This window comes from Carcharhinus amblyrhynchos, chromosome 18 (assembly GCF_965287045.1).
Source record: "Carcharhinus amblyrhynchos chromosome 18, sCarAmb.v2.hapA, whole genome shotgun sequence".
In the NCBI taxonomy this organism is placed as follows: domain Eukaryota; kingdom Metazoa; phylum Chordata; class Chondrichthyes; order Carcharhiniformes; family Carcharhinidae; genus Carcharhinus; species Carcharhinus amblyrhynchos.
Window position 1 is genome coordinate 12,882,646 of NC_137341.1, and position 24,852 is coordinate 12,907,497.

The 24,852-nt window shown below is 44.0% G+C and overlaps 1 protein-coding gene across 1 annotated transcript in view; it reads left to right on the plus strand.

Annotated features, from left to right (window-relative positions):
• The first annotated feature begins 557 nt into the window (after positions 1–557).
• The window catches only part of mmd2a (monocyte to macrophage differentiation-associated 2a), a 92,145-nt gene continuing 67,850 nt past the window's right edge, over positions 558–24,852 (plus strand). Inside the window, exons 1-2 of the mRNA XM_080206085.1 lie at positions 558–612; positions 921–1,174. Coding sequence (XP_080062211.1) covers positions 1,080–1,174 — 95 coding nt within the window. The 5' untranslated portion in view covers positions 558–612; positions 921–1,079. The remainder of the gene's footprint in view (positions 613–920; positions 1,175–24,852) is intronic.

The following is a 24,852-nucleotide window of genomic DNA, read 5'->3' on the forward strand; positions in this document are numbered from 1 at the left end:
GCTCTTTGATTCGAAGAGTTGGAACAGTCAGTGATAATGAATATCAATTTAAAAGGGAGATATCAAAGAACTAGATACAATATTGGTCCATAGACTCTAATTCAAATGCACTCCAGTGTCACTATTATATAGGGGTTAGCAAATATTTTTTGAAATCATCCTGATTGTAGGTGAAAAGAAATACAAGGCAGGCAAACAGGAAAGCTATCTGTATTTAATCAAGCCATTCCTTGCTTTAAATAGCGGATCAGATCTGATCTTTTTTCTATGACCCACCCCCTCCCCAACATCGTTCTATGTGTGTGTTTTTTAAATAGCTGTTATTTAAAGAGACCCATTTATAGCAAAAGCATAGAGGAAGGAATGATGCCCCGGTTACGGTTGGACAAGACATTAAATTGTGGAGGGAGATACTGATTTCTGCTGGCTGTTCAATTTCTCCTTTGAAAGTAGCAACAAAAAGAGAATCAATTGGAGGATGTAACAAAAAAAAGGCAGGCAGCGCCACTCAAGCCCATTGTGTCTCTGCACATACACACATCTCCCGGCAACATTCTCCGGGAAACTGTTGCATTTTTTCCTCCTCTCTGTTGTACTTTTCATCTGAAATTGGTAAGTGTGTAAAATCCTGGGTCATTAGTACCAAAATGGATTAGCAACTGAAAATGAATTCATGTCTGTATCTTTTTTCCCTGAGCAGCCTTGGTAATTTTGTAATTGATTTTTTAAAAAAAAATTACTTTTATTATTTTTTAATCTTTAACCTCAGCTGTGACTGCAAAGCAGTACTTACATTGGGGATGTCCACTGGGGACAGTTCGTCAACACATTGGGGTTCTCAATCATATCTTTATATATTTTATATATGGTCATTTTAAATCGTTCGGATGGGGATTTCTCAAAACTATTGTCAATTGCAGGGGCGCTGGTGATCCGCCAGCTTTTGAATCGCCGACGAGATGCCAGTAAGGGGTGAACTGGAGGTGGGGAGAAGAGACGGGAAGGTCTGACCGACTTGGAGCTCCCTGAAGCGGGCGTGATGGAGCTCAGAGGACTGCTCGCCTTCCCCTGAGCAGGGGATGTTGGAGCCGGCGACACCGCTAATGCTGCTTTGGTCGGCAAAGCCTTACCGCCTCAAAAAAATGATGAATTTTCGGAAGACCAAGTTTGCAAGGTAAGATTATTTTTGAGTTATTTGTGGGTTTTTTTTACGTGTGTGTGTATCTTTGGAACGGCAGTCGCTTTTTAAATGGTGATCCATTTTGTAGTTCTGCTGCAGTTGTTTTAAAATTTGAAGTCGTTTGTGTGACCATTCCCTTTTTAAAGGTCCAAAGATAGCCTCAAATAAAGAGAAAGCAGCTTTCAGAGCGTTGACAGGACGTCCCAAAGTGCTTTATTGGCTTTGAAGTGGATTTGAAGTGGAGTCACTGGTGTAAAGTAGGGAACCACACTACTGATTTGTTTGTAAAAGCAATGTGACCATTGAGTGATGTTGATTGAGCGATAAATCCTTCCTCAACACAGTGGGGTAGCATCATTGGTACCCTCCTGAGAGAACAGATTGGAGCCTCCGTTTAAAACCTCCAGAAAGACAGCAGGTCTGACAGTGCAGCACTCCTTGAGCACTACACTGGAACATCAGCCGACATTGTGTCCCTGGAGTAGAATTTAAATCCATAACCTTCTGACACTGAGGTAAGAGTGATACTTACTGAGCCCACAGCTGATATATTGCAAGGATGTGATCAAACCAGCGGTCTGTCTTTCACACAGCATTCTGCAGGAATTTGTAAAAAAAAAAGTAAACAATCCAGCTGGCTTTTGTTGGGTGTTTATCCCCACCATGTTCATCATTATCCCACACCCCTCTTTCCTTCAAACAACAACCAATCTATTCTTAAATACTGACGTGCTCTCCATTTCAATCATTAACTCTAAGTGATCTGTCATATCCACCCTGGCTGATTTGTTGGGTGAATGGTATGCCCACTCACTGTAGATTGGAACCTTGGTCAGCACTTCCCCAAGTGTCTCAACATGAGATCAAAGAACAACAGATAACATTTTAACATTTTGTATTTGCAACACAAATGTGTCAGTGATATTTGACATGAGTTCCAGAGTGCAGCCTGCCTGTTTTCCCATCCATTTAAATAATGGCTGTAACATCTGGCACTGTAAAATGAAATACAGTAAAAAGTCTGACAACACCAGGTTTTAGTCCAACCGATTTATTTGATAATACTCACAAGCTTTCGAGGGGACTGCCTCTTCGTCAGGTGAACGGAGAGTTCTGGCCTATCTTGGGTTCATGTCGCACTATCTGTAACCCCCGTGACTTGCCTGGGTTTGCAAAACCTCACTTACTGTACTGTCTGGAGACAATACACATCTCTAACCTGTGATCAGTGATCCTTCCACTCACATTGTCAGCCACTTCAGGTCTTGAACAGCAGGTTAGGTGTAAGGATTCGCATTTTAATCAGTAATCTCTAAACTGTCTGTGCTTTATATGCTCTGTCTGAGGCCAGAACTCTCCGTTCACCTGACGAAGAGGCAGTCCCCTTGAAAGCTTGTGAGTATTATCAAATAAATCGGTTGGACTAAAACCTGGTGTTGTCAGACTTTTTACTGTGTTTACGCCAGTCCAACGCCGGCATTCCCACATCATGACTGTAAAATGAACACATTGCTTTCATAGAATCCCTACAGTGCAAAAGGAGACCATTCAGTCCATCGAGTCGGCACTGACTCTCCTGAAAGAGCAGCTCACTCAGGCCCTCCTATCCATGGTATCTCCATAGCTCCCTGCACTTATCATGGCTAATTCATCTGACCTGCACATCTTTGGATATGATATGGACATGCCAGCATTGGTCTGGGGTAAACACAGTAAGAAGTCTCACAACACTAGGTTAAAGTCCAATGGGTTTATTTGGTAGCAACATCCATTAGCTTTCGGACCGCTGCCCCTTTGTCAGGTGAGTGCATTCCTAGCATGAGCCATGTTGCACCAGGACCCCAAAAGATAAAATGACTCATTTATCATGTAAGCTTGCTATGTTCTCAAGTTAATATTTTACAATAAGCCTTTTATAGAGAACAGTTTCAATTTTGGACAAGATTCCTTTTCCCTAAAAAACATTTAATTTATAAAACTTTTTGAGGTGCTTTGTCAATTTGATTGTGACACTATATAAAATCTTTTACAGATTAATTTGCTTGGAAACATTACATAACACTGTAGCCTCACTCGACTTGCAGAGCAGGTTGCTCCTGTATTAACATTACATGTAAACATTTACATAAGAATTAGGAGCAGAAGTAAGTAATTCAGCCCTTCGAGCCTGCATCACCATTCAGTATGATCATGGCTGATCTCATCTCAGCCTCAACTCTACTTTCCTGCCCCTTCAACCCATTACCAATTAAAAATCTGTTTATCTCCTCCTTAAGTTTACTCACTGTCTGCATGTCCCACATTCTGGGTCATGAATGTCATCGATTCGCAACCCTTTGAGAGAAGTAGTTTCTATTCATCTCTGTTTTAAATCTGCTACCCCTTATCCTAAAACCTTTTGTTTGAGATTGCCCCACAAGAGGAAGCGTCCACTCTACTTCTACATTTCAATACTCTTTATCATCTTATATACCTCAATTAGATCTCTTTTGATTTTCCTAAATGCTAGAATATAGGCCTAAACTGCTCAATATCTCTTCATAAGTCAAACCCTTCATCCCTGGAATCAATCTAATGAACTTCCTCTGAAATTAAGTTAAAGTTTGTTTATTAGCCAGAAATGAGGCTTACATTAACACTGCAATGAAGTTACTGTGAAATTCCCCTAGTCACCACACTCTGGCACCTGTTCAGGTCAGTACATCATCTAACCAGCATGTCTTTCAGAACTGTGGGAGGAAACCAGAACTCCAGGAGGAAGCCCATGCAGAAACAGGAAGAATGTGAAAACTCCACGCAGACAGTGACCCAAGCCAGGAATCGAACCTGGTTCCTTGGCGCTGTGAGGCAGCACTGCTAATCACTGTGCCACTGTTCTGCCCTGTGCCACTGTACCTCTAATGTCACTACATCTTTCCTCAAAACTGTACATAGTATTCTAAGTGCGGTCTCACTAATGCCTTGTATAGTTGCAGCAACACTTCCTTATCTTTTAAACCCTATTCCTTTAGCTATAAATGCCAAAATTCCATATGCTTTCCTTATTAGTTACTGGACCAGTTTTCTGTGACTCATGCACGAGGACACCCAGATCCCTCTGCACCAAAACACCCCAAAGCCAGTGAATCATAGAATCTCTACAGTGCAGAAGGAGGCCATTTGGCTCATCAAGCCTGCACTGACAACAATGGGTAATTTATCATGGCCAATCAACCTAACCTGCACATCTTTGGAGTGTACAAGGAAACCAGAGCACCCGGAGGAAACCCATGCAGACATGAGGAAAATTGTGCAAACTTCACACAGTCACCTGAGACCAGATCTGAACCTAGGTCCTTGGTGCTGTGAGGCAGCAGTGCTAATCACTGTGCTACTGTGCTGCCAATTTAGATAAGTTGCCCTTCTATTTTTCTGACCAAAATAGATAACCTTGTACTTATCCATGTTAAACTTGGTCTGCCACATTTTAGCCAACTCACCTAGCTATTATATCCATTTATAAATTTTCATATTTCCTCATACTATTTACTATCCCACCTATTTTAGTGTCATCTGCAAATTTGGCTGTATTACTTTCTATCCCTATATCCAAGTCATTAATTTAGATTGTAAATAGTTGGAGTCTGAGAACTGAACCCTGTGTCACCCCACTAATTACATCTTGCTAACCAGAAAAAGATCCATTTAATCTGACTCTCTGCCTTCTGTCAGTTAGCCAGTCTTCTATCCAAGCTAATAAATTACCCTTAACCCAATGTGATCTTACCTTGTGTATTATTATGCCGCACCTTATCAAACACCTTGATGAAGTTCAGATATACTACATCTACAAGATCCCCATTATCCACTTGGCTTGTTACATCTTCAAAGTAATTCTGGTTTTGGACAGGATGATGTGTATGTGTGTCGTACAATCTGGCAGGCTGGCAGAAGGCTATGTGGTCAATTTAAACAGTAGTAGCAAGGTTTTTTGGATTTAAACAAAGAGGATTGTTTATTCACATGTCTGCTCCAAAAATCTAAATGCTATGTCAGTCACACACACACACACACACACACACACACAGACACACACACACACACACTTGAGAAAAGTACAGTTCGGGAGAATAGTGCATATTCATAAATTGTAAACAAAAGAATAGTTCATACATGATTGGATTATCTCAGGAAAAAGAGTCATTTCAGGTCCAGAAAAGACAGCAATCTAGGTAGTTTCTACAACTGTAGTTGTATAACAGGGATAATTGTAGGATTTCACTGAAGAGATGGATGCTCAGCAGGGAGGTAATGGCTAGTGATATTACCGTTAGACTATTATTCCAGAAACTCAGCCAAAATTGCGAGAGCTGTCTCACTTACTAGTCAGGCAACAGTCATGGTGACTGTGTGGAGTCAGGCATTGTCATGGAATCATACCTTACAGATAATGTCCCTGATGCCACCATCACCATCCCTGGATATGTCCTGTCCCACTGACAGCCAGCAGAGGTGGGGGGACAGTGGTATACAGCTGGGAGGGAGTTGCTCTGGGACTTCTCAACATTGACTCTAGACCTCATGAAGTCTCATGGCTTCAAGTTGAATATGGGCAAGGAAACCTCTTACATTGTTCGTGTCCATTTTTAAATAAAACGCAGTTCCAGAAATTTATATACTTAATATTTAAAGCTATGCCTAGGACATGCCTTCACTGGGCATGACAACTCTTGACTATTCCATTCATAATTATTAAATATTATAATTGCCAGAAACAGAATGAACATAAGCTATGTTATACATTTATCTCCTTCTCGACGTGCAATAATCATTAGAATCTACTATTTATCTACTCAATTTTTAAAATAGTTTTGCCCTTATAAAAACACATGGCCAATCATTAATTTTTAGTTTCAGCAATCTAGTGATTGACGTCAAATAGCAACTGAAAATATTTTAAATGATAGAAGGATCCATGGGGCTAATTTTCAATGGATTGCCCCAGTGAAATAGTGCCACTGACGGAGGAGAGGGGCCTTTTGTTGTAAAGTATAATTGACTATTGTTTCCACTCGTTGAAGTGGGAGTAAAAGGCATTGAAGTGTCTGATCAGCCACAATCATATTAAATGGTGGAGTAGGCACAATGGGCTGAATGGCCTATTCCTGTTCCTATGAATGACAAGTGCAATGCGTGGCTGCCCAATCCACAGTGCCAGTGGTAAATTTGACTACCATCACCTTATCTGCAATCTCTGATAGACCTACAATAATCTCACGCTGCCAGAGACCCAGGTTCAATTCTGGCCTCAGGTCATTGTCTATGTGGAGTTTGCATGTTCTCCCCGTGTCTGCATGGGTTTCTTTTGGTGCTCTGGCTTCCTCCCACAGTCCAAAGATGCACGGGTTAGGTTGATTGGCCATGCAAAATTGATCCTAGTTTTGGGAGAATTAGCAGGGTAAATACATGGAACTATGGGGATAGGGCCTGGACAGGATTGTTGTCGGTGCAGGCTCGATGGGCCAAATGGCCTCCTTCTGTACGGTAGAGATTCTACGATTCTCTAAAGGTAATTTGTAGGCCCAAAGAATATTTTAAAGTCTCCTCATATTGGGTTTAAAACAATTCAATCCTTCCCTAAAGAGACATGTGGACAATACAACAATATTTACACACTGGTCTAATGTTTCTGGTTTTACAACACTGTGTACATAATTTTCCTGTTCCGCCCAGTACGGGAATCATAGTGGGGGAGAGGGGGCCATGGAAAGGTTTGTTGAGCTCCGGTGGGATTTTCTGGTCTTGGGTCAAGCGCAGCTGGAATGTCACTTCCTCTGAACCAGGAGCATCAAAAAATTTTGCACCTAGTTTATGTCTATCACACACCAGATGAAAAGTTTTAATATGTCGCAGTAAGCCAAAACAATCTTTAAAATAAAACAAGATTGCGATTCACTGACCTTGAGCATCAATGTTACAAGTTACACAGTACAATTGCCCAGTTTATAAGTAGTGTGGATTATCAGTAACGGCAGGAGTTGTAAAGAGAAAGTCAGTTCAGCAATTAAACATCACCACAACTGCAATCCAGCCTTCAGACTATCATGTGCAATGTTCCCTCAGCATTTCCGATATTTGATATTTAACACATATTCGAGTTGTCAGAAATAAAACATAATCCCATATGATTCAACAACAATTTCTATTGTATTGCAGCTGTTTGGTAGTGTTAGGTGTGTAGGACTTTGTGTGGTTTGCAGGCAACAGGCTTATTAATGAGCTGAAGATCACACAAGACACAAGCTGGGAGGCCAAGCATTGGAACTGTGAAGTCAGAAGCCGATGCGTACATGGATGAGGTTTCTGCAGCAGATGGACTGAAGCATTGACAGGGTCTGACAATGCTGTGGCGGTGGAATTAAATGGTCTTTATGATAGAGATGAGAAGAGGTCAAAAGGTTCAAGTGGAGGTGACCTTGGATGCTGAAGCTGCGAGCTGTTTGTTTCAGCCTGACATAATGGGCAACCAGTGGGATGGAATTAGTGCCAATCTGAGAGATCTTGGAGCAGGGAACCTGGAGACAATGGACTCTTCCCAGAGTTTGACTGGAGGATGTTACGGTTCCTCCGGGATTGAATGTTGAACAAATAATCAAACAACACAGAGGCAGTAATGGGGTCCTGTGTTGCCTGGTGAGAGATGGAACTGGCTGTCCTCATCATATCCTCAGCAGTGGTACTGCTGTCTCAGCACCTGGGACATGGGTTCAATTCCTACCTTGGGTCACTGTCTGGGTGGAGTTTGCACATTCTTCCTGTGTCTGCATGGGTTTCCTCTGGGTGCTCAGGTTTCCTTCCACAGCCCAAATATGTGCGGAATAGGTTGATTGGCCATGCTAAATTGCCCCTTAGTGCCAGGGGAACTAGCAGGATAAATACATGGGAGTAGGGGGATAGGGTGAGGTTGGGAATTGTTGTTGGTGCAGACTCAATGGGTCAAACGGCTTCTTCTGCGTTATAGGGATTCTGTGATTCAATAAATGTGGAAGCTGATTCCACGCCTTTTGGATGATGTCACTAAGTGTGCAGATAAGAAAGAAATGGAGATGGGGGCAAGGATTGATCCATGGAGATAAGAGACCGCAAAAGGAGAGGTGACTGGGAATGCTGTGTCTATGGTCGTGTTGATAAATCAAACAAGGGCAATCCCATTGAGCCGAGCAATTGAGGAGGGTTTTGGTGTGGTCGACATTAGCAAAGCATTGAGAAGGGTCAGGAGGAATAGTATAGCTGCAGAGAGTGTAAGAGGGGATGGGAGAGAAGCTGGTAAATAAGGGGTCAATCATTTAAGGCAGAAGTAAGGAGGAATATTTCCTCTAAGGGTCATGAGTCTCTGGAACTCTCAAAAGGTAGTGGAAGCAGAATTTTTGAATATTTTTAAGGCAGAGCTTGATAGATTCTTGATTAGCAAGGGGAGGAAAGTTATCTTGGGTAGGCAGGAATGAGGGGTTGAGGCTACAATCAGGTCTGCCAAGATGGCAGAGCAGGCGTGAGGGGCTGAGTGGCCTACTCTTGTTTCTAATTTGTTTTTTGGTTTGAGGTATATGTAGTTTAGGGCTGGGGCGTGGGAAATAGCCTTGAGTAATGTTTGGCTTGGTGGGTGTGGGGTAAAAGGAGGTGTAACAAAGGTGGAAAGTTTGAAACTTAGTACCAAGAAGCCCATAGGCTTCGTGCACTTGTTGTTGGAAGGGACAGGAGAGAGAGATCTTCGGGGAGGTGATGGCCAAGTGGTACTATCATTAGCCTATTAATCCAGAAACTCAGCTAATGTTTCGGGGGCCTGGGTTTGAATCCCAGCTTGGCAGATGGTGGAATTTGAATTCAATAAAACAAATCTGGATTAAGAATCTACTGATGATCATGAAACCATTGTTGGAAAAACCAATCTGGCTCACTAATTTCCTTTAGGAAGGACCTAAGAGTGACTTCAGAGCCACAGCAATGTGGTTGACTTTCTAGTGCCCTCAGCTAACTAGGGTGGGCAATAAATGCCAACCAGCCAATGATGTCCATGTCCCATAAAAATAAAAGATTGGAGGGAGTGTGGAATGGAAGAGATAATTTATCATCTTCAGGATGATTCTGAAGCAGTGAAATACTCAGTTAACGGAGATGGGAACCACAGATGTCAATGTTTTATATCATGGAAAATATCTGAGATAAGATCTTCCTGTTGTGTTGGCAGTTGTCTCACTATCTGGCTGAATAATGTTTTGATGCAGAGCAGCTCGTCATTGTGCCTTTGTTTACATGACGTTGTTTCTTTGTTGACTAGTTCAAACCATGACAGGAAAGATCAGATAAATTGTTATGACATGTTTAGATATAACAGATGTCTCATCCATTAGTTTATGGTACCAAGGGTTTGGAAGCAGCATGTTCTCTTTGGGGTATATTTTACTCCAATCTCTAATTTGAGTGAAAAATTTGGTGTGTGTACAAAACAGAAAACCTTGTGCCAACTTTGTTTTTTGCTGATATTCGTGGCTGGATTAAAATGGGCCATCTGGGGTAGAGATAGCGCCAGAACACGTACCAAATAATGACTATCAGTTTCCATGACTCAACAGTTGTTTAGTAATCCAGAGATTGGGACAAATAACACAGGGAAAATAAATTCAAATCTCACCTTGAGTGTTGGAGAATTTTACTTCTTAAAATAGTTTGTATATGGAAGTAAGTTTTTAAAGAAAAAAACTGACCACGAAGCTTTGAATTGTCATCAGGATGCAATAATATCCTTTAGAAATAAGACACGCCATCTTCACCCAGGCTGGCCAAACTCATTCATGGGAAATGGGCATTGCTGGCTGGACCGCATTTACTCCCCATTCTGAGTTGCTCACAGGGAGTTAAGAGTCAATCACATTGCTGTGGCTGCAGTCACATGTAGGCCAGACTGGGTAAAGATGGCAAACTTCCTTCCCTAGTGGATATTCGTGAGCCAGATGGGTTTTTCCAACAATTGACAATAGTTTCATGGTCATCAGTAGATTCTTAATTCCAGATTTGTTTTATTAAATTCAAATTCCATCATCTGCCATGGTGGGACTCGAACCTAGGTCCCCAGAACATTAGACGAGTTTCTGGAATAATAGCCCAGTGATAAGACCGCGAGGCCATCACCTTCTGTCTTGAGGGAACTTGTTAGAGCGGATGCTGAAAAGATGATTCCCCTTGCGGGAGAGACTACAACCAAGGGGACACTGTTTAACAATGGGAGAGTCCCATTTAAGACAGAGATGAGGATGATTGTTGTCTCTGAGTGTTGTTAGTCTGTGGCATTCTCTTCCCCAGAGAGCAGTAGAGTCTGGGTCATTGAATATTTTTAAGGCTGATTTAGAAATTTTTGACTGGCAAGGGAGTCAAGGGTATAGGGGGGAAACAGGAACATAGAGGCTGCAATCAGATCAGACAGGATCTCATCAAATGGCAGAGCAGGCTCAAAGGGCTGATTGAATTACTTTGTATGTAAGATAAAAATGTAGAATCAATTTTGCCGAAGATAAGAAATATCAAGAGAATGAAGTCACCAGTGGGAGTAGTTAATAGTCCTCCTAAAAATAGTTACCTTGTAGGATAAAGTATAAATCAAGAAGAAATGAAGGCTTGTAAGAAAGATATGCAAACATTGTTGGTGATTTAAATCTTTATATAGATTGGACAAATCACGTCGGCAAATGTAGCCCTGAGGACAAGTTCATAAAGCATATTCAAAACGATAGAACCAATCCAGGTATAGACTACTTTAGACCTGGAAGTGTGCAAAAAGACGTGATGAGTTTTGATCTTGTGTAAACGAGCCTCTAGGGAAGAGTGATCATAACATGATGGAATTTCACAAATAGGGTGAGGGTGATAAAGATGCACCTGAAACAAGTGCTTTAAAATTAAATAATGCAATTATTTTAATTTTAATGGCATTATTTTAATTTAAAATTAAATTAATTGCAAGGCTTTCAAAATAGAACTGGGAAAATAAGTTAAAAAGTGAGTAGAAAAACAAAGCAAAATTTAAGGAGCTATTTCTTACCTTCCTACAAAGTTATATTCCATTGAGAAAGAAAGACCCTAGGAAAAGGATGAACCACCCATGGCTAACTAAAGAAGTTAAGAATGATTTATAATATGGCAAAAGTTGGGAATCATTTAGAAACCAGCAAAGGATGGCCAAAAAAGGAGAGAGAAATTAGAAAATGAGAGTAAACTCCCAAGAAATTTAAAAACAGACAGGACCCTTCTTTATGGCACCTTTTTATAGAATGCCTTTTGGAAATCAAAATATATTATCTACTGACTCCCCTGTATCTGCAATACTTGATACATCCTCAGAGAACTCTAATGAAATTGCTAAACAATATTTCCCTTTGATAAAAACGTGTTGACTCTGCCTTTTTTTTTCCATGGGACATGGGCATCGCATTTCTGATAAGGCCAGCATTTGTTGCCCATCCCTACCTGCCCTTGAGCTGTGTGGCTTGCTTGGGCCATTTCAGGGGGCAGTTAAAAGTCAACCATATTGCTGTGGGACTGGAGTCAAATGTAGGCTGGACCAGGTAAGGACGGCAGATTTCCTTCCCTAAAGGACATTAGTGAACCAGAAGGGTTTTTATGATAAGTGATTATAGTTTCATGGTCATCATCACTGAGACTAAAGGAATTCTCCAGCCTCCCAGCCACGTGTTTCTCGGCAGCAGAAGATGGTGCAATGGTCGCTGGTGGAGGGATTCTCTGATCCCGCTGCTGTCAATGGGATTTCCGATTGATGGGACCCCATGCCAGTGTGAAATCTGTGGGAGGGGGTGCACTGCCTCAGGGAATATGGTACTCCAGGCTTTGTTAATAGATGATGGACTACAAGAACAAGGAGGTATATTGAACTTACACACAAAACTAGTTAGATCTCAGCAGGAGTATTGAGTACAATTCTGGCTACCACGCTAGAAGAAGAATGTGAACACATTGGAGAGAGTGCAGGAGAGGTTTACAAGAATAAGTCCAGCAGTTATGAGGTTAGATTGGAACTGTTCTCCTTGGAGAGAAGGCTAAGGAAGATTTGATAGTGATGCTCAAAATCATGAGGCAGGGTTTGGACAGAGTAGATAGGGAGAAACTGTTCCCGCTCGTAAAAGGATCAAAAATGAGAGGACACAGATTTCAACTGATTTGCAACAGAAGCGAATGTGAGAAAAAACATTTTCACACGCAGTGTGTATGGGTCTGAAATGCTTCGCCTGGAAATGTAACGGAGCTAAGTTCATCTGAAGCATTTCAGATGGCATTAGATGATTATTTGAATAGAGACAATGTGCAGGGATACAGGGAAAAGGTAGGGGAAAGGGACAAAGTCATAAATTTCGTTTGGAGAGCTGGTGCAGATATGTTGGGCCAAATGGTCTCCTTCTGCACTGTAACAATTCTGTGATTTTGGATGGCATAGTGGCACAGCGGCTAGCACTGCTGCCTCACAGCACCAGGGACCCAGGTTCGATTCCCGGATTGGATGACTATGCAGAGTCTGCATGTTCTCACCGTGTCTGTGTGGGTTTCCTCTGCGTGCTTCAGTTTTCTCCACAGTCCGAAAGATGTGCTGATTAGGTGCATTAGCCATGCTAAATTTTCCATCAGTGTACCCGAACAGGCGCCAGAGTGTGGCAACTGGGGGATTTTCATGGTAACTTCATTGCAGTGTTAATGTAAGCCTACTTGTGACATGAATAAATAAGCTTATACTTCGAGGAATTCCGAATGCCAAGCCTCCTAACACAAAAACGTACAACTTAGATCGTAGTTAGAACAACTGCTAATCAGTTCCAATAAGTAAAATATCACAAAATGTCTGGTGAGGTAAATTGAGGGATTGGATTAAAATAGTAAATTAGTTAGCAGGAGAGAAAGAATATGTGGATCTATTTTGATGTCTCAGTGGAATCTCTGTTTCCCACAGATACCTCAAGTAAAGTGATATTGACATACAGTCATGAAGCAGGGCACTCAGACTGGGGACCCCACCCCCATCTGACCCCTTTTCCTACTTGTCTTACTTTGTGTTCTTGCAGCAAGCAGCCTTTGGAGGTTGCTGACCTTCGGATAATGGGGAAGGAATCTTTGTACGTGTAGTTTTCATATACAGGAAATCCTTCCGCTGAGGAACTAGCCTGATTAACATTTCCAATTGAGAAAAAGACTGCCAATGTTAACGTTTAAATGAGACGTGGTTAAGTTGACATTGATTTTGCCAGCTAAAAATACGCAAGAAATTGGGGTATCCATTTAGTTGGAGTGTCATTTAAGTCATTTGCTGCTTTTCAGTGTCCAGGCACCAGTAAGGGGAAAATACACAAAAAACAGAGAAAAGTTTAAAAAAAACTCAAATCAACTTTGCTTATATTCTTTAAAAAAAAGACTAAGGTGCCGTGAAATCATTTCTCTGGTTGCCAAACCTCCAAAGTAATGGCGTCAGGTTTCCAGGTGCTGGGTTCTATCTGTGAAAGAATAGAAACAGGCTCCTCCTTCATTCACAGTTGTGATCCATCCTGTTGAAACTGCTTCAAATAGCAGCTTGTCACAAACTCTTCCGCAACCCCCTGCCCCCTCTCTGCCATGGTTAAAAAACTAATAGAAACGTAGAAGATCGGAGCAGGAAGAGGCCATTTGGCCCTTCGAACCTACTTGCCATTCGTTACAATCGTGGCTGATCATCCAACTTAATAGCCTTACCCTGCTTTTTCCCCATAACCTTTGATCCTATTCGTCCCAAATGCTATATCCAGCCGCCTCTTGAATATATTCAATATTTTGGCTGGTTGACTAGTTGTCATCAGTATCGGATGTCTCTCATCTCAAAGATGATGGAGGCTCATGGTTGCAAGTTTCTGCCGTAGGTCTTCATGACTGAACAGGCTGATTCTGGGCCCACAAATCTTCAGATACATAGACAGTGAGACTCGGAGTGCAGCGTTTGCTTCCTTTCCTTCACTTGCCATCATTGCTTGGCCTCACCATGAAGTCTTTGGGATTCAAGCGAAGGGCAGCTTGATGGACAAGTTGCCACCTTTCTGAAGGATTGATTACAAGTTCCTCTCTGCCATTAAGATCACTGCTGCAAGGGGAGTTTCAGAGTCTTTTGAAGTGTTCTGTTTGCACTTGCCTGAAATATTGGCTAGCTGAAAGTTGAGAGCGGGACCTGGTGAAGGAAGTGGTTTGTTGGCCTTTGTGACACAGAGAATGGTCCATTGCAGTTGATTTTACAGGAATTTTGCCTGAATGCTTGTGGACCTGACTTCAAAAAGGGCACTAGCATTTGGAGCGTTGCGATCTGATTAGGGATACGCAACATGGCTTTGTTAGAGGGAGGTCTTGCCTTACGAATCTGGTGGAATTCTTTGAGGAGGTGACAAAAACGGTTGACGATGGGAGAGCCGTTGATGTCATCTATATGGATTTCAGTAAGGCGTTTGACAAAGTTCCTCACGGTAGGCTGGTAGAAAAGGTTAAGGCGCATGGGATACGAGGCCAGGTAGCTAGGTGGATTGAGAACTGGCTGGGAAATAGGAGACAGAGGGTAGTTGTGGAGGGGACCTTGTCGGGCTGGAGGCCAGTGACCAGTGGTGTGCCGCAGGGCTCAGTACTGGGACCTCTCCTCTTTGTAGTCTACATAAATGACTTGGAAGAGGGCGTAGGTAGTGTGATCAGCAAGTATGCTGATGACACCAAGATGGCAGGGTTGGCGGGTACGGAACTGGATTGTCAGGTGATACAACAGGATATAGATAGGTTGGTGCAGTGGGCAGATAGGTGGCAGATGGCATTTAATCCTGACAAATGCGAGGTGATGCATTTTGGACGGAATAATGCAGAGAGGAGCTATGTGATAAAAGGTAGGCCGATTAGGAGTATAGACATACAGAGGGACCTGGGAGTGCAGGTTCACAAATCCATGAAGGTTGCGTCACAAGTGGAGAAGGTTGTTAGGAAGGCTTATGGGATGTTAGCCTTTATAGGAAGGGGCATAGAGTATAAAAGCTGCCGTCTAATGCTTCAGTTGTACAGAACGTTGGTTAGACCGCATTTGGAGTACTGTGTCCAGTTCTGGTCACCTTACTACCGGAAGGACGTGGAGTCTCTGGAAAGGGTGCAGAGGAGGTTTACCAGGATGTTGCCTGGCATGGGGGGACTGGGTTACGAGGAGAGGTTGAAGAAACTGGGACTATCCTCCTTGGAAAGACGGAGATTGAGAGGGGACATGATAGAAGTATATAAGATACTGAAGGGAATAGATAGAGTTAATAGTGAGAGACTGCTCCCTAGACTGGGTACGAACACGAGAGGTCATGATTTAAGGGTGAGGGGGGAGAGGTATAATTTGGAGGTGAGAAGAAGGTTCTTTACGCAGAGAGTTGTGGGGGTCTGGAATGCGCTACCGAGTAGGGTGGTGGAGGCAGGAACGTTGGACTCGTTTAAGATGCAGCTAGGTAGGCACATGAGTGAAACGAGAATGGAGGGATATGGTAGGGGCAACTAAATAGGGTTAAACCTCGGGAGACACCGGAAAGGCAGGCTGTAAGATTAATATTTTTGTCTTTATTCCACAGGTGGAGGTCCACCTCGTGTCAAGCGAGGGGCATGCACACGGCGGGTCATGCGTGGGCTGCTCTTGGAAGTTCCAGGAGTGGCCTAGTACTTCATGTCGGTGTGTGTGCTTGATCCTGGACCGATAGACGGGCGCCGCAACAGCTCAGTGACTAGCACTGCTGGCTGTGCAGACACATGGATTTGGGCCTGTGTCTGTGGGAGTTTGTGCATTCTCCCTGTGGTTGCGTGGGTTTCCTCCGGGCGCTCCGGTTTCCTCCCACACCCCAAAGATGTGCTCTTAGGCTAATCGGTTTTTACCAAATTGACACTATTTCTTCCCTGAATCTGACTGAGTAGGGTTCCATTCGTAGACATGCAGGGTAGAATAGGTGTAGGGTGATGCGGCGGCGCGGGCTCGTTGGGCCGAAGGGCCTGTTTCCCATGCTGGGTTGTTCTTTGTTCTTTGTTCTAGCGCTTGTTCAAATGTACTGCTGTACAGAGAATGTGCCGAGACGTTGCTGTGAAATTTCTCTACCATTCTTTGTGTCACTCATGCCCAATCCGGGTCTTGCTGCAGTCCAGGAGCACGGTGACAACAAGTCCAAGAACAATATCGAGAACAGCATCAGGAACTCTTCACTGCATTCATCAGCATTTGACTCAGTAAATCACAACGTCCTGTGGAACGTACTCCAGCAATTTGCATGTCACGATCCTGCAACTGCTTCACGATAATGGGACTGCAACGAAAAGGCGACCTTTGAAACCACAGCCACTTGCAAATTATGATCTACAGACACTACCCAACACACTTGGTCTGTTTACAATTTAAAGAAAGAAGTCTCACAACACCAGGTTGAAGTCCAACAGGTTTATTTGGAATCACAAGCTTTTGTGCGCTACTCCTTCATCAGGTGAGTCAGTCTTTATCAGACTCACCTGCAGCGCTCCGAAAACCTGTTTTTCCAAGTAAACCTGTTGGACTTGAACCTGGTGTTGTGAGACTTCTTACTGTGGTCCCTCCGATCCAATGCTGGCATCTCCACATCATGGCTACAATTTACAGCACAGGTTTGTCGTAAAGCGGAAATGTGAAAGAAATGGCTTTTGTGGAATGGGCTGCGCTTTACCTAGTATCACTAGCAGCAGAGGTAGTGTTCTGTCTCTGGAATTCAATGCTTGCTTGTCAGCAATAGAGTGGTTTCTCAGCTGCTATGGATTCTGGGTAAAGAACTCCTCATTCGACAAAAGCAGGGAACTGTTCTGTGCAACACACTCCTCCAATCTGTCAAGTATTGATGGACTGTGAATAGCCCCCGACCCACCCCCAGCACTCCACACAGTCACAGCACACAGAGCTTGGGGCTCCCAGGCACTCCTGTCCCTCCCCCATCCACCCCACCAAATAGATGGGATCTCCCAGGCACTCCGGAGCCTGACAGCAAGCTGTCAATCCGGTGGATTCCCAGCCTTAGGAAGTTCCTCCCTCAAAGGAGAAGGAGTCCAGGATGGAAGTGAACTGGGAAATCCAAAATACACTGAAGTCACATCCTGTGGGCAAGACTCTGGAACTTGGCACAATCCCAGGCGAGGGTGAAAAAGTGAAGGAGTGGTGTCAGAGATGAAGCCAGTTCCAGGATATGTATGGCTCATCCAATTTACTGGACATGTGTACAAAGTGGACAACCACTTTAAAAATATGGACATATTAAAAATAAAAGACACTGTAGGCAAGTCCCCTCGGTGTCCACAATTGGTTTGACTTTTTATTGCCTACTGTAACCAATAATTTACTAATCAGATGTTCATGCAAGTGATTTTCTGTCTTCAAAAAAGAAGAGGCATTAAATTTGACTTTAACGGATGAATAATCAGCAGCAGTCCAGAACGGAGTTTTATTTATGAGCAGCAGTGCAATCAATGGGCTGGTTTTAATGGAGGCAATGAGTTGTCTCACCCGCCAGCTGGAGAGTTGGGAAAACCTCCAGATTGCCTGTTGTATCTTGTGTCTCTCGGGCACTTGACAGGTCAGTGCCAGGGGGTGGAGGCCCCACCTGCCAAGAAGAGTCAGCCAATAAAGGATCAGCACCTTTATTGCATGGCATCCGATCGTTGCTGGATCCTTGGCCAGCGGAGAGTGGTGGTGGTGGTGGTGGGTGGGAGGGGGGGCGCAGAAGTTGCTGGTCAAGGTACATGGGAGAGGGATAGAAGGAAGGACAAGTTTTTAACAATTCTTTCACAGGATGTGGGCATTTATTGTCCATCCCTAATTGCCCCTGCGAAGGTGGTGGTGAGCTGCCTTCTTGAACTGCTGCAATCTATGTGGTGTCGATACACCCACAGTGCTGTTAGGGAGGGAATTCCAGGATTTTGACCCAGCGATGGTGAAGGAACGGCGATATATTTCCAAGTCAGGATGGTGTGCAGCTTGGGAGGGAACTTGCAGGTGGTGGTATTCCATACATCTGCCACCTTTGACCTTCTAGGAGTCATGGGGTTGGAAGGTGTTATCGAAGGAGACTTGATGAGTTGCTGCAGTGCATCTTACAAATGGTACACACTGTTGCCACTGTGTGTCGGTGGTGGAAGGAGTGAATGTTCGCTGTCAGCAAATCCTCCATAAGACATAGGAGCAGAAGTAGACCATTCACCCCATCAGATCTGCTCCACCATTCAGTGAGGTCATGACTGATCTGATGTGATAATTCTCAACTCCACTTCCCTGCCTGATTCCCTGACTAATTAAAAATCTGTCTATCTCAGTCTTGAACATAATGACCCAGCCTCCATAGCTCTCTGTAGTAAAGAATTCCACAGATTCACTGAGAGAAGAAATTCCTCCTCATCTCCCTCTTACTCTGAGATTATGCCCTCTAGTGCTAGACTCTCCCACAAGGGGAAATAACCTCTCAGCATCTACCCTGTCAAACCCCTGAGAATTCAAGATGTTTTAATGAGGTCACCTTTCATTATTCTAAACTCCAATGAATACAGGCCCAACCTCCTCAAACTCTCTTCATAGGAAAATCCCTCCATACACAGGATCAACCTATTGAACCGTCTCTGGCCTCTTTTCGATGCCTAGTCCCTCAATCAGATACAAACGCCTTTGTGCACCAGGAGCCTGCAAACAACTGGGGGGGGGGGGGGGTTGCTTCTTGTGCTCCGCAATTGGTGAGCCCCCGAAAAAGTTAATACCAATTGTGGCGCAATGAGACCCCTATGTGGCATTAATTGGTTGTTTAAAGGTCTCAACTGACAGTGAGAAAGGAAGCCTATCCATCCATGGGTTTTCCCATCGTGAACTTAATTGGGGTGATGGGGAACTGACTGGGTGTTCACCCACCACCCTCCCATGTGATTTTAATGGCCACCACCACCCCCCCCACAAACATGAGAGGGCACAAGAATCCACCCAGTGTCACTGAGTCAGGAATTCTGGAGCAGTGACTTCCAATGTGGAATGCTGCCTTGTCTCAAACATAAGAACGAGGAGCAAGAGTAGGCAATTCAACACCTTGAGCCTGCTCTGCCATTCAATAACAATCATAGCTGCTCTCATCTCAGCCTCAGTTGCACTTTTCTGCACGTTCAACCCATTACTAATGTCTAACTCCTTCAATTTACTCAATGTCCTGGCATCCCCCACACTCTGGGGTAGTGAATTCCACAGATTCACAACCCTTTGAGAAGTAATTTCTCCTCATCTTTGTTTTAAATCTGTTACCTCTAAACCTAAAACTATGACCTCTTGTTCTAGATTGCATCACAAGAAGAGACATCCCCTGTACGTCCACCCTGTCAATACCTTCCATCATCTCATATACTTCAATTAGATCTCCTCTCATTCTTCTAAACTTTAGAGAGTATAGGCCTAAACTGCTCAATTGCTCTTCAAAGGCAAATCCCTCAATTCTAGAATCAATCTAGTGAACCTCCTCTGAGCTGCCTCCAACACAACTGCATCCCTCCTTAAGTAAGGGAACCAAAGCTGTACCTAATATTCCAGGTGTGGTCTCACTATGCCTTGTATAGTTGCAGAAACACATCCCTACTCTATTCCATTAGCAGTAAATGTCAATATTCCAATTGTCTTCCTGCTACTAGTTTTCTCCAAGTCATGCTTGAGGATAGCCAGATCCTTCTGCACCGAAGCACTCCAAAGTCTCCCTCCATTTAGAATGAATAACCTCACACTTATCCACGTTAAACTCCATCTGCCACATTTTGGTCCACTTTCCCACCTATTTTAGTGTCATCAAAACCAGAGCTGTGAATCTTATTTCACAGGTTGGTTGAAATATATTTAATTAATTCATCTGTCTCAAATAATTCCCTTTTTCAATTATTTTTGAAGACATGTTTGGATTGTAATGTGAGTTATAAGCACATCTTGAGCACTAATGTTCTCCATTAAGCCACTTGAGTGGCCTCTTGCCCTGCCAGAGATGACAAGACATTATTCTGAATCATTCCCAAACAGGGGTGAGCTATCAAATTTAACCCAGGCCACCTCAGCCCAAATAAAGCCTGATTATACTGATGGATCACAGATCCAGGTTCTCTAACGCACTAAGTACAAGACAACAGCAAAGCCTGCCAAAATTCATTCAGCTTATTGGCTCTAATGTAGCTGTCAGGAGGGCTCAGGAAGGAGTGTGGACAAAGCAGAGATAGAATCATAGAATCACTACAGTACAGAAGGGGGCCATTGAGCCTGTACTGACCTCAATCCCACCCAGGCCCTACTCCCATAACCCCAAAATTTATCCTACTAATCCCCCTGACAGTAAGGACAATTTAGCATAGCCAATCAACGTAACTCACACATCTTTGGATTGTGGGAGGAAACTGGAGCAGCCGGAGGAAACCTGTGCAGACACGGAGAGGAAGTGCAAACTCCACACAGACAGTAACTCAAGGCTGGAATTGAACCTAGACCCTGGTGCTGTGAGGCAGCAGTGCTAACTACTGTGCTACCATCCCGTCCTGTGATGAAATCGTGCAAGTTAATTGGACCCGAGTGAAAACGGTCAAGTTCCTACACCCGAATAAGTACGTAAAGATAAAGTGACCATCTCCAGCGAGAGAGAATCATCGCCTCTTGACATTCAATGGTATTACCATCTCTGAATCCCCCACTATCAACGTCCTGGAGGTTACCATTGATCAGGAACTGAACTGGACCAGCCACATAAATACTATGGCTATAAGAGCAGGTCAGAGGCTGCAAAACCTGCAGTAAGTAACTCACCTCCTAACTCCCCAAAGCCTGACCACCATCTGCAAGGCACAATTCAGTACTGTGATGGAACACTCTCCACTTGCCTAGATGAATACAGCTCCAACAACACTCAAGAAGCTCAACACTATAATGTTGTGGATTGTATGGAAATAATGACAGCATCATCTCAAGGACGTTTAGGGATGGGCAATAGATGCTGGCCTATCCAGTAATGTCCACATCCCATTAATGAATAATAAAATTATGTAAAATTACAAAAAAGTAGTTTGAATGCTTCCTGGTAAACATCATGGAACAGGTCACATCAATCAATTGAGGAGCCTTGGCTATTTTGGGAATGAGCTGCTTGTTAGATTTTTCTCTGTACCGAATGGAAGTGCTTGGCCTTGTAGCATCTTCAGTTATTCTACAGGAGTCATTTCTGACAATTAGAAGTAATTATAACCAGTGGAGACAGGCTGTCCCTATCCTGAAACTGGGAGCAATGAGAAATCACTTACAAAATGTTGGAGAATCCAAGGAAACTACATCCAGTGATTTAGTCAACCGAGAATTTATCTTCATTTTAAAATACATTTAATTCCTGTGAGAGAGCTCTCCATTTCCAGTTATCAATCCCACTACAGCAGCAGAGATTGGAGTTGTTCTGTGCCCCATAATGTCCCATTTCTCTTATCTCTCTCTCTCTGGCACAACCGCCAGTGATGGAACAATAAGAAATTGAAAAACACTCGAGGCCTGACTCCACTCTTCACAGCCTCCCACCTTGCACCATCTATATAAACCTGACTTCTCTTGTTGCTCATATCCCAATGAGTATTAAATCCTGTTCGCTCAGCAACCCTACGCTTGCTGACCTACAGTGACTTCTTGTCTGGCAATGACTTGAAAATCCGCATCCATGTTTTCACATCCCTCCATAAACTTCACTTGCTCTCTCTTTCTAGAACTTTCTCCAACTTGACGACCCTTCAGGTTTGCAGTGTTCCTTCAGGGTGGTCTTCTAATGCTTTTCAGTTTCTCACTGTTCCATCGCTGGTGGCTGTGCCTTTAGCATTCCAGCTCCAGTTTCTGGAATTCCTTCCCTAAATGTCTGCCTCCCTCTTTTTAAAATATACTTTGCTATCCATGCTTTTAGTCACCCCTGGCCTAATATCTCGTCATACAGCTGGGTGTTCTGTCTGCTGAAGCTGTTGTGAAGCTTCTTGGGCCATTTCACTATCTTAAAGCTGCTCGAATGTAATGGTTTTGATTGCTTTTTGTCCTGCTGATGCCCTGTGCTTATCCATTGAGAGCTAAACCCCAAGCTGTTGCCATGAGCAACCTATGAGTTTGATCTCTCCAACTCTAGGGCCAGGATTCAGTCAGGAACCCGTCGCCAGCAGGAACGGAAAATCTGGAGAACTAGACAAAAGTCTGCTGACTCTTGGCAGAGCTGGAAAATCCTAGCCTCGGGGTCGGAAATCATCCGCAGACTCGGGAGTGCAAATGTCTATCACCGGGCATGGTGGCACAGTGGTTAGCACTGCTGCCTCACTGTGCTTGAACCCAAGTTTGATTCTCGGCTTGGGTCACTCTGTGCGAAGTTTGCACATTCTCCTCGTGTCTGCGTGGGTTTCCTCTGGGTGCTCCAGTTTCCTCCCACAGTCTGAAAGACGTGTTGGTTAGGTGCATTGGCCATGCTAAATTCTCCCTTAGTGCACCCGAACAGACACTGGAGTGGAGCAACTAGGGGATTTTCACAGTAACTTCATTGCAGTGTTGATGTAAGCTGACTTGTGACACGAATAAATAAACTTTATAAATCAGCGTGCTCTTTTTGCCTGATGTGTCGATTAATGGTTCATCTGTAAAATTCTTCACAATTATTTAAGACTGTTGAATCATCTCTGATTGAAATTATGTAAAGGTCAGCGCTGCTTCCTAGAGCGATTATTCTGTGATGACTTCAGGCTGATGAAGTATGTAAGGTAAGTAAGCAGAAAGCACCAATAAAACAGGCAGGTTCTGTCCTACTATAAAGAGACCTGGTCATGTCAAAGCTTATCACCCACAATGTCTCAAGCTGAGGCAGAACAACCAGCCCATCAGCCAAGAGCTTGAAGTGACGTATTACCTCCAGGTAATTTGAGGGAGGCGTGCAGCTAACTAACATGGTTTATTTCTGTCTGCTATGGAGGGTGAAGTACCTGCCTGCCGTGATGTCGGCCTGCCCAGCAGTGTTGGCGTGTCACTGTCTTCTCCCAGCCGACATGTTAGTCTGAACATTCAACTCACCAACAGCCAGGAAAAAGAGCTCCTCCAACTGCAGGATTTGCCTTTACTGTCAGGCATGCTGCACCCACTGGAGGTGGTGGTAGAACAGACTCCTTCGGGTAGGCCTCAAGGCAATGATGCCATTCTGCTCACATTACAGCACTGTCTCCACAGTCCCATTGACTGTCAGTGGACTGGAGCCTGTGGGGTTAAGTTTCCTCTTTCCTCTTGTAACATCATTTGATGCCTTCCCAATACAAGAGCCCATGTCAATTTGTGGCATCTTGTTTGGGGATCTTGCCTACTGGCTGGGATGCCAGCGAGAGACCCAGCACTGCCTCTTTTAGGGAAAGCTCAAGTCAATGAAACATTGGAGAGACCAACAGTTGGAATAATTCCCCAAATAGAATCCCTACAGTGCAGAGGGAAGCCATTCAGTCCATCAGCTCTGCACCGACTGTCTGTCAGAGTATCCTATCCTGCATTTTACCACATATTTATCCTATAATCCCCCCCCAATTTACACACTCTTGGATACGAAGGGTCAATTTAGCGTGGCCAATCCACCTATCCAGCACATCTTTGGAGTCTGGGAGGAAACCAGAGCACTGGGAGGAAACTCAGAGAGAATGTGTAAACCCCGCACAGACAGTGACCCAAGGTGGGAATTGAACCTGGGTCCCTGGCGCTGTGAGGCACTAGTGCTAACCACTGTGCCACCCCACAGGCTGGGAGTCTCACTGAATAGACAACTGGAGGCCAGCAGCTCTTGTGCGCAGCAGTCCCGCATAGGAGCTGCTGGCTGTGCAAAACAAAAATCACCGACCAGCGTCTCAGGATCATGAAGCGACTCAGGCCACAAGTAAAAAATGTAGAGGGAATGCATTTCACGGGGTGGGTGCCATGGAGAAAAAGGTGTCGGGGGGTTGCCAACGAGAATGGGGTGGAGGGGGCGCCCTTCCCTATGTCTAGTTCCTCAATCAGATGCTGAGTTACTTTGAGTGACCACACCTGCCCTCCCCCCATCCCACATGCACCACCACTTCCTGGAGGTGAAAAGCTGGCTACACAATTGCAGCTGCAATTCAGTCAATAGGTGACAGGGCAGAAAGTTCGACCTTCCTGCCCAAAGCTTAATTCTAGCAGAGGTGAGAAGGTGATGAGATTACGGTACTCCACCATCTTGCATAATTACATGCCCTTCCGGTCTCCAATATTGCCATTGACGTGGGCAGAAGATTTTGCCCAATGCGTCCTGTTATAAACCACAGCTTGTCCAGGGATTACAAGCAGACAAAGCAGAAATATTTTTAATAACCCTTTGCCACTGTAATGATCTCAATGAGGACCATGAGGTTGGCCTCTTGGAGTAAGAGTTCCCTGATTGAGGTAATGATTGCCTGCCCAATTAGGGAATCTCACTTGTGTGTGGATACATATATATACCGTCAGAGCTACTGACACTCTGGATTCTGACTTTCTACCTGAAGCAGTCTTAGGAGTGGAATTGAGTTTGTAAATAAAGGGAGTCTGGTGAAGGGAACCCTCCCTCCCCCAC